Here is a 9,591-nt window from a genome sequence, read left to right as displayed (position 1 = left end):
CTATAGGTGGTGTGGTAGAGCCCTAGCCGTCGGCAAGCATCTCAGGGACAGTACCCTGGTCCTGATTTCAAGCCTCAGGACTGCCATACTCTTGTTGAGCAGGCACCACAGCATGAGGCAGGGCAAGCAGAACTGGCAAGCTGAGCCAGCCACTGGTAGCTCATGCCTTGTAAACATAGAATTCAGGAGACTGAGACTTGAGAACTGAGATGCAAAACCAGATGGTGTGGACAAACCAGGGAGAGGCCTGTATCCAGATGAATGACAAAAAAAAGCAGAACTTGGGAGGTGTGTCTCAAAAGCTAGTGTGTCAGTGTGGAACCAAAAACGCTCAGCAAGGAGGGGATGTGGCCAGGAGGGATCACTACTACACTGTTGGTGGGAGTGCAAACTCGTTCAACCACTATGGAAAGCAGTGTGGCAGTGCTCAAAAGGCTAAACATAGAACTCCCCTATGACCCAGCAATTCCACTACTTGGCATTTACCCAACCATCCAGAAACAAGGACATACTAAACCCACTAGTACAACAATGTTCATTGCAGCACTATTCACCATAGCAAAGATATGGAACCAACCTAGATGTCCCTCAGTTGATGAGTGGATCAACAAGTTGTGGTATTTGTACACAATGGAATTCTAGGCTGCTGTCAGAAAGAATGACATCGCCCCATTTGTTAGGAAATGGAAAGACTTAGAAAAAATCATATTAAGTGAAGTAAGCCAGACTCAAAGGAACTTAGGCTCAATGGTTTCCCTCATTCGTCATAATCAGTAGAAACCTTGGGCTCTACTAGCAGAGATCTGCAATAGAGCAAAATCTTGATACATAAGCCCATATAATGTGAAGCTAATTGAAAGGACCTCCAGGATATTGAAACAAAAGCCATATAATGAATGATTGTTGTCCTTAATGTACTATGTTGTCTCTCATCTCCTTTGCTTTCCCTTGGTTATCCCATATTGGTATAGTATCTCACTTTGTTATCTGATATATTGAATTTATTTGTATTTGGATATTTGAAATTTGATAGGGAAGGGGGGAAAACCAAGACGGGTGGGGGGTGTGGAGGGGAGGGAAACGGGTACCAAGACATGTGAAAGGGTATCAATGTATGTGAATTAATGCACCTTCTATCTGGCAAATATCATGTAACCCTTTTACTAATTACAATAAAAAAAATTAAAAAAAAAACGCTCAGCAAGAGCACAGAGGCCTGACATAAAGCCTGTGTACCAGTGCGCTCCCATTCGTGTACACAGACACACACACACACACACACACACACACACACACACACAGTGTGCCCACCTGCCCCTCCATACCCCACCAAGGGACACAAATCTCAGCAGGCACATACCTCTACCTGTCCAAACAGGAGACAGACTTAAGTGAAAATGAGGAGAGGGATTTAGATACAACACCAGTGAGTGTGTGTTTGTGTGTGTGCTCGTGGCAGACCTGCCCCCACGGGGTGGACTAGAAAGCAGCCACACACAGGAAGCTGTCTCAGCCCAGCCTTCTCTCAGCATTTCCCACTCTAACGTCCACACTGGTAGCTGGCAGGCCATGTCACCTCTCTGGCATTACCAAATCCAATCTGTTCCTACCTGATTCTGTGGGCAGTCCAGTAGCCATACGTGCTCAGCTGATGTAGTACACGCTCCCCCAGAGACTCCTGTGGCCCATCAGCACATCACAGAAAGCAAATCCCAAAGTATGGAAAGTTATTTACCTTCATTCTTCCTTGCCCCGTACTTCTTTAGATTAGAAGACATTTCTCCTGTGGCTATTTCTTGAGCCTAGTTTTCTGGAGAACAAGCTTGCAGAAAGGAGAGAGAAATAAAGTAGATAATTTAAGCTTCCAATAATATCATGCATCACAAGCAGACATTTCTTGAACCATCAAACAAGTAATATTCTAACCCCCACAAACGTCAACACCATCTTGCTTTTTTTCTCAACTTGAGATTTTCCAACACCTCTTTGCCTACAAAGCAAGACCATCCCCAATGGTTGTAGGTGACTAAAAACAAACAAACAAACAAAAAAACCCCACCATCACCACCAACAAAAAACGTTGAGTGCATTTACCAAACTTTTTGACACGAGGAATAGGAGAGAGGCTTTAGGAATGAATGCAAGAAGAAATGATGAGAAAATCAGTGGTGATTCACAAATATTTTATGAAGGGACTCCTTTCACAGGCCTTAAACAGAAATGGATAATCATCCCACAGTGAAATGCACTGTGACACTTTACAAGTTCAAAATAAACAGAAGAAATTCCAAAACACAGCTTCATAGGTCGTTTGTTATTTGCTTCACTTAGTTATGCATTTACATTTACTCCTTTCTGTTTATTTGCTCACTTGTTAATGCCAGCACTGAGGTTTGATTATATGGCCTGAGTGCTATGCCTTAGCTTTTTGCTCCAGACTAGCACTGCATCCTGCAGCCACAGTTCCATTTCTGGCTTTCTGGTTGTTATTTGTAGCTAAGAGCAGCAGACTTTAGGCAAAAAGCTGGGGACAAAGCCCAGACAAGAGTTTAAGACCCATGATAAAGCAAAAGAAAAGAACCACACACACACTCCCCAAAACAACTACCTCAGAGTGAGCAACTAACCCGCAGAAAACCACAACAGTAGATCAATGCCCAGAATCTGACTTTAAGCCTGGAGATAGAAAAATAAAATAACAAAAAACCCCCAAGCAAAAAAAACCCTAATTTAAAAAAAATGCTAAAGAATGAAAACACCTCTGAGCCACCAACTAAGCACTAGAAACCAGAACAGTGGGTGCTGTGGTTCAAGGTGGTAGAATGCCAGCCCTCCCACGTGGACTGAAAAAAGCTTGAGAAAACTGTCCAGAACACGAACGAGTTCAAGCGCAGTGACAGACCAAAAGAAAACATGAATACACATACACACACACACACACACACACACACACACACACACACACAATGTCCCCAGACACATAAACTAACCATCAGATATCAGGACCGTGGCACTGTGACTCACGCTGGTATAGCACCAGCCTTGATCAAAAAAGCTTGGGGACAATGCCCAGATCACGAGTTCAAACCCCAGAAAAAAAAAAAAAACAAAAAAAACCCCACAAAATAGAACCCCACCTCAGAGCCAGCAACTAAGCACCAGAAACCCAGAACAGTGTTGCCAACTTTGAATAAAAAAAGCCTTGGTTCAAGGCCCAGGTCCTGAGTTCAAGCCCTGAGACAGACTCCCCCCCCCCCCCCCCCCCCCCGCCCCATACACCCACCACCTCTCAAAACCCCTTTGAGTCAGTTCTGGGCATTTTGTGCTGCAAAGACTTCAGGGGGAGGAGAAAGACAGCCCCTGTGTCTTCTAGATCCCTGCCGTGGAGTAGCGGCCACTGAGGGTGGGGACCGTGAACCCGGCCCCTCCGCCGCCACCTCCCCGGTCTGAGTCCGGACGGCCGTTGGGGCCCCGGGAGCCGTTGGGGCCTACAGTCAGCTCGGGGACATGTGCGCACATACACGGGCCCACAGCAACACTCAAGCCTGGATTCCTCGGCCCAGCGCCCACCTGTGGCTCGGACCCTTCCGGACACTTCGAAACCCGGCTCCGAGGACTCCACAAGGGCTACTTGTGGGCTGCGCTCACCGGCCGCCTTCCCCTGGGAGGAGGAATCCCTGGCGCCTGAGAGCGAGTTCTCCCGCCCCCGCCCAGAAGCGGGCCCGCCACCCGCCACCCGAAATTCTCCTCCAGCCTGCACTAAAGATCTCCACGCGGAGAGCCCCGACCCTGCGACCGTACCTCAGGAGGGTTCCCGCGACTGCGTGGGTGAACACACGCACGAGCGCTCCCTCGAGCTTCTCCTCGTGACGCAGGGTCAGGGGTCGCGACCCCACGTGGTATGGGCGTCTCTCACGTGATCCCGGAAACAGCACGTGGGCACCTGTAACCCCGGAAACAGCCCTTAGCGAGGCCCAGCCGCACACAGGACCGGAAGGCCCTGTGTGTGCGGTGCGGACAGGAGCTGCATCATCGCTGTGACGTGGGCTTCTTCCGCGTCCACTGGCTCACCACGTGCTCTGGCCAGGCCGGGCCGGGGCCGGGGCGGGGCCGAGGGGACAGCGTGCTTCACCAGGGCGCTCGCCCCACCACGAGGGCCGAGTTGCCCTCTGGCTCCTGCATGTCGTAGCTGGTGATGGCGCCAGGAAGGAAGATGGGTAGGCTTCGGGCACCCACTGTGCTCTCGGGGACCCCAAGGCCAGCTGTCCCTCCCACAGCCCCCACAGAGCCACAGGGCACCGACCCCACGGGCTCAGGATGGAGCACTCCCATTACCTTCCGGTGGGGTCTGTTCACCTGCACATGCCCGCCGCTCTTACTTGCTCCCCGGTGGGCACGTGCGTGTGCAATGCACACCCCAGAAGATACACACGCTCACTCATCAGATTTGGACCAGGACGATTCTCCAGTACCACGCTGTCCCTGAGTCCTGCAGGTCTGCCCACTTTGTCCGTCTCTTCAGTGACCTTCACCCCTGCCCTGGACTCCCCTATCACACAGCCTTGAGCTTTGGTGCTCCCCACCCTTCCCATGATTTTCAGGGGTTCAGAAAATTTTAATTCGTAACTACTACATGAAACATGAATAAGTCTCCCAGTAGTCAATAAACTTTTTTTTTTTTTGCAACTGCAAAACCGATGATTTATTGCACACGCGTCACATTCGACCACATCTATGAACAGAACTAGTCCAAGATGTCCCAGGCCCGGGGCACAGGATGGTCAGGGCAGGCTTCGGCATGAGCAAGGTGGGTTATCTTTCAGACATGGTCTTGAGGCGATGGAAGTTCTAGAGCCACTGGGAAGTGGTGGCTGCAGCCCAGGAGTTCGCATCTGCGTCCCCGGCCTGTGGCATTTCTCATTTTCGCTCATATGTCCTCGATGGGTGCACAAGCTCGTTTACTTGGACCCCTGCCTCCTCTTTCTTCTTTTGCTCTTCTGCTTGCGCAATGGCTTTTTCCTCCACTTGGCTCTCATGGCGCAGTGCTTTCCAGGAAGATGGCTCTAAGGCCCACACCTATTCAAGAATTTTACAAAAGAAATCTGAGAGCCTACACAGCAAGCAATACACAGGATGACTTAATTTCCCGCCGAGTGCAAACAACATTCAAGCAAGTCTGGTTTCTGCAAGGGACAGCACCTCCAGGCGCTCCTGGAATAACCTGATCTTTGTAATCAGCCTACATCTGCTGTTTATTTACATTTTTTATGGTTGGTCGTGGGGCTTGAACTCTGGGGCCGGGCGCTGACCGTGAACTCTTCAGCTCAAGACTAGCACACCACCACTTCTGCATTGTTCTTCATTAACTGGGAATTATGCCTTGTTCCCTGCCACTGAAGATTAGGGACAGGAAGCTTTTTCTTCTGGAATTCCCTAGTCTCTGAGGCTTTGTTATTCTGTCATTTCTTGGTAGCTTGGTAAATGTGCAGCAGAACCAGTTCCCAAACGAAATGTGCCCTGTAGAGTTCCTCTACAAGAAGGCATCCCGCAGAAAACAAAACTCCTGATACTTAGGATTCCATGTGTGTGGATTTAAGCCAACAGATACAATCTGTGTTTGTGCCCTAGCGTATAGAAGTAGAGGCCCCTGCATGTATAACAATTACTCAACTTTTAGGCATAAATTTTCTTAAAAAAAAAAAACCCAATAGTGTTCCTAATGGACCTTTTGTGTAGTGCTGTTTTTGAGGTGTGCATGTGGTCCTCCTGTCAGCATGGTGGCATTAAACCAGGGAGAGGACAGGGGAAGACATTTTCCAACCATCTTCCATATGTTCTTTTACTAACATTCTGCTACAGATTTTGGTCCATCAGACATAGAATTCAGAGCGTAAGGGGCCATACTTATGTGGGCAAGATAAAACTAGCACCCCACTGGAAAAAGTAAAAGATAACAGAAGAAAGTCTCAAACGATAGGTGAACTTTAATAAGAAATATCAACACAAACTCCCAGGAATAATATAACATCAATGTCAAAGCAATATAAATTGTTAATTTGCTTCTCATTGTAAGAAGGCTCTGAAATTCAATGCATTTTCACTTCAACACACTACAAATATAAAACTTATGAATGAAATCTCAGTTTAAGCCTTTTGGTTTTACATGTTTCAAAAGTTATGTGACACAGAATTGTGCTACATAAAACGTGTTGGTTTTTGTTAGACATTTACCAAAGTGAAGTCACAGTCCTGTTGCTTATGGGCTAGGAAAAGATCGGCAGCATGCAGTTTTACACTTCCACAGGTAGATGGGCATAGTTTTTCTCTTTCATTGGCAGATGGATTCTCTTAGTTATCTTAAGGCAACGCTAAAATTCAGACATCAAAATAAGCTGGAAATAATGTCTTCAATAGCCACCAGTCTATCAAAACATCTGGAAAAAATTCAATTGTCTTGACTCGTGTCTGTTCCCCAGAAGTGAGTCTGTCAGTGTTGGTAAGAACGAGATATCCCATGAATGGGTCAGCTCATATCATGTTCTCAGCGTAGTCGGCAGCAACAAGAAGGCAGATGTAGACAATAGTCAAAAGATTCATCAGATTCTTTTCTATGTTCTTTTACAGACAACAGTTTTATATCCCATTTTCCTAATGCCAATTTCATGGAACAGTAGTATTTTATATAACGTGAGAGTGGACTTCATGTTACAGTGTTTTTTAGACCCCACATCAATGATCTCTTTGTACTTGGAAATTATTCATATGAAGTGCTCCACTTCATGTCAGTACGTTGTGCTGCCCAGAGCATTGACCTTACTTCTGACTTCACCTCAGCCAGCTTCTCTTCGTCTAAACTCTCATGAAAATGCCATTGATCATAGCAATGCACAGGAATTGGATAGGTCACAAACTTTAGCTTCATCAAGCTTGTTATGTTCTGTAGAAACCTCCTCAGTACTGACATCGTAATGGGATTACAGGCAAAGCTAAAGACTTGGAGTCTTGTACAGAATCTTATAGATGGTATGATACTGGAAAGAATTCCATCTGTAATAAAGCAACTATTTAGCTCTAGATGTTGCAGAGTACCAGATAGATTTTCCAGGAGAAGCCTCACTGGTTGAGTATTTTCCCAAGGTATACGGTTATGACTGAGATTTAACATATTTAGGCTCCTTTCCTGAAAAATCTGGGCCATGGAAATGAAGTCTTTGTTAGTCAGGTCACAAAAATTCAGATTCAAGGAATCCAACTCTGATGACATGATACTGAAAAGATAAAAAGGAAAATACTTTAAAATAATAGTATTTGGCCTGCAGAAGGAGTCAGATTTTAAGTACCTATAATTCCACAATAAATCATTTGTGAATGCGTGGAGGTGTCAACTAACAATGTGGTAAATAGATTTGCTACCCTAAAATATTTACATTTTCACATTTGTAGCTGCTTCACTTGTTTGAAATGTAAATAGTATCAATCTATTTACAGGATAGTGAAGATTAAATGAAAAAAAATTAGTCCTTGCAACCATTTTTCATTTTGGATCTATTTCACTTATTTTGTAGATAGACATTAGGGAAAATAGCCTACAGAAGATTCCCTTTTACTAATACTTACAGGAAAGATTCTGTAATTGGCTCTAAGACTTCACAAAAAGCCGTGAGTAAACATGATCTGACAGTATTAACTGCTATGTTCACACCATCACTGATGTTCATCGGTGTTATAATAATAAAACTTTCTCCATCTGAAAATGTCCCCTTCCTCTTTGTGAGGCTGGGGAATGACTGTTTTTAACCAATATGTTTTTGAGTTTATTTTCTGCACTGTTTGACTAACTGAGTGAGTATAATATATCCTGCCTTACTTGTGGCTATGAGAATTGTGTTCCCTAGCTTGGCCAGTTACAGAATCCTAGATGTGCCCGACATACTGATGGAAAGAAAATGTATGTTATAAGGAAACAGGGAACGTGCAAGAACGGTATCCCTTCTGAATTAATAGGGTGCTTGGGTAACTCAGGAAACCATTGCAAACCTCACCTGAGTACTTTGTGCACATGGTTTTTGAGGGAGAAGTAAGTTAGGCTGAGCTCCTGGAGGCCCTTCATCCGTTTAAGATGGTAAAGAAAGGTTTTGAAGGGTTTCTTCTTATAAGATCGAAATTTGATTTTATATAGATTAAGGCTGCTAAGGTGTAACATCCCAGGCATAATCGTGCAGACTTCACTCAGGGGAGCTTCATCCACTTCCAAGTGATCAATGCACATCGTATCCAAAAGCTTCAGCGTCTTTTTGTAATCTAATGACCTATCAATCTGCAAATCTCTACAGCACAGATGCAGGGTCCCCAAACTTTGCTCAACTTTATCATGAAGAAGAGAAAGAAATTCACTTGTCATCCAGGTACTATCAAGATAAAGATCGACTAATAATTCCATGGGTGGTCTGCATAATTGATGCTCTAAATTTGCAGCACAAGAGTAGACATCTCCTGTTTTCACAATGGATTTCTGAGAGTAAGCACAAACTTCATAACAGAAAGGGAATTTGTTCCAAATGCCAGAACATGTGGTCATGCAGTCTGAATTCTGCCTTAAATCCAAAACCCTCAGTTTGGACACACTGTAAGAAAAGGAGGAGATAACACATATGAGATGTAGTAGGCTTAATGGAAACCAGCAGAATCAGTAATGAGAAGCACAGACAAATACCTCTATTCTTGTTGTTTACTCCAAATTCTAGGTAACTACACATCTTTCCCATAAAAATCACACAATCTCTGTTAATTGCTCTACCTTCTGTTCTCATTTCACCTTTCCCAGTGTTTTTACTCATGGCCCTCTTCCATGTAATATTATCCATCATGTAAATTCATCAACTTGTATCTTCAGTCATCACTAGTCTATATCATATCTGGATGATCTTAATGTCCTTAAGGTGATCACAAATGTTGCACCCAGTCTCACAAAGACTTTCAACATTTTCTTTTAATCACCTATGGAGACTTGTAAGTTCTCTCCTGAACAAAATCTCCCAATAATATTCTGCTGAGTTATCATATACTCATACCAAGAAGTAGAGTTGTGGATAGGAGGGAACTGAAGACCATCAAGCATGGCTTCCAGGACATCACAGTATGGCTCCGGCAAGTGCAAGGCCCCAACGTGGAGACAAGGAAAGGGCCAAGTACTTACTACTACCTTCAGTATATTCTTATGTGCACCAGAGAAGGCAGCATTGAATAATGGAATAAAAAGTTCTCGAGGCATCTCTTCAACGGCACGTAACACTATAGACTCATTTTTCACCACAATCTGCATAGCAAGGTCAAGCAGAGTGTCTGGCTCCTTTAGATCCATATTAATATACCTGTATTAGGGTGAAAAACATTTAGAAATCTGGAGAAGAAAGCCACAGATTATTATTGGCCCTAGAAAAATATTTACTAAATCAATGCATGGCAAGCTACACAGCTGTTTCTAAAAGAAGTATTTCTATAGTGATAAAGTAGAAGTTATTTCATAACTGGCAATTGAATAGAATCATTAGCTGCGGAACTTGTTAAACATTTGCATATTGGCTATTTGAT

At 44.6% G+C, this 9,591-nt stretch overlaps 1 protein-coding gene across 1 annotated transcript; it reads right to left on the bottom strand.

Moving 5' to 3' along the window:
• Positions 1-6,015: 6,015 nt before the first annotated feature.
• On the bottom strand, positions 6,016-9,361 carry LOC150041241 (melanoma antigen preferentially expressed in tumors-like). Its single transcript, XM_090326472.1, has 3 exons — positions 9,072-9,361; positions 8,043-8,624; positions 6,016-7,268 (listed from the first exon to the last, which is right to left on the bottom strand). The coding sequence occupies exons 1-3, from the start codon at positions 9,359-9,361 to the stop codon at positions 6,755-6,757; spliced, it is 1,386 nt and encodes a 461-aa protein (XP_090182598.1). The 3' UTR covers positions 6,016-6,754.
• Between the last annotated feature and the right edge of the window lie 230 nt (positions 9,362-9,591).

This window comes from Megascapheus bottae, chromosome X (genome assembly GCF_031878675.1).
Source record: "Megascapheus bottae isolate mThoBot1 chromosome X, mThoBot2.hap1, whole genome shotgun sequence".
Classification (NCBI taxonomy): domain Eukaryota; kingdom Metazoa; phylum Chordata; class Mammalia; order Rodentia; family Geomyidae; genus Megascapheus; species Megascapheus bottae.
This window is presented reverse-complemented; position numbering and strand designations above follow the sequence as displayed.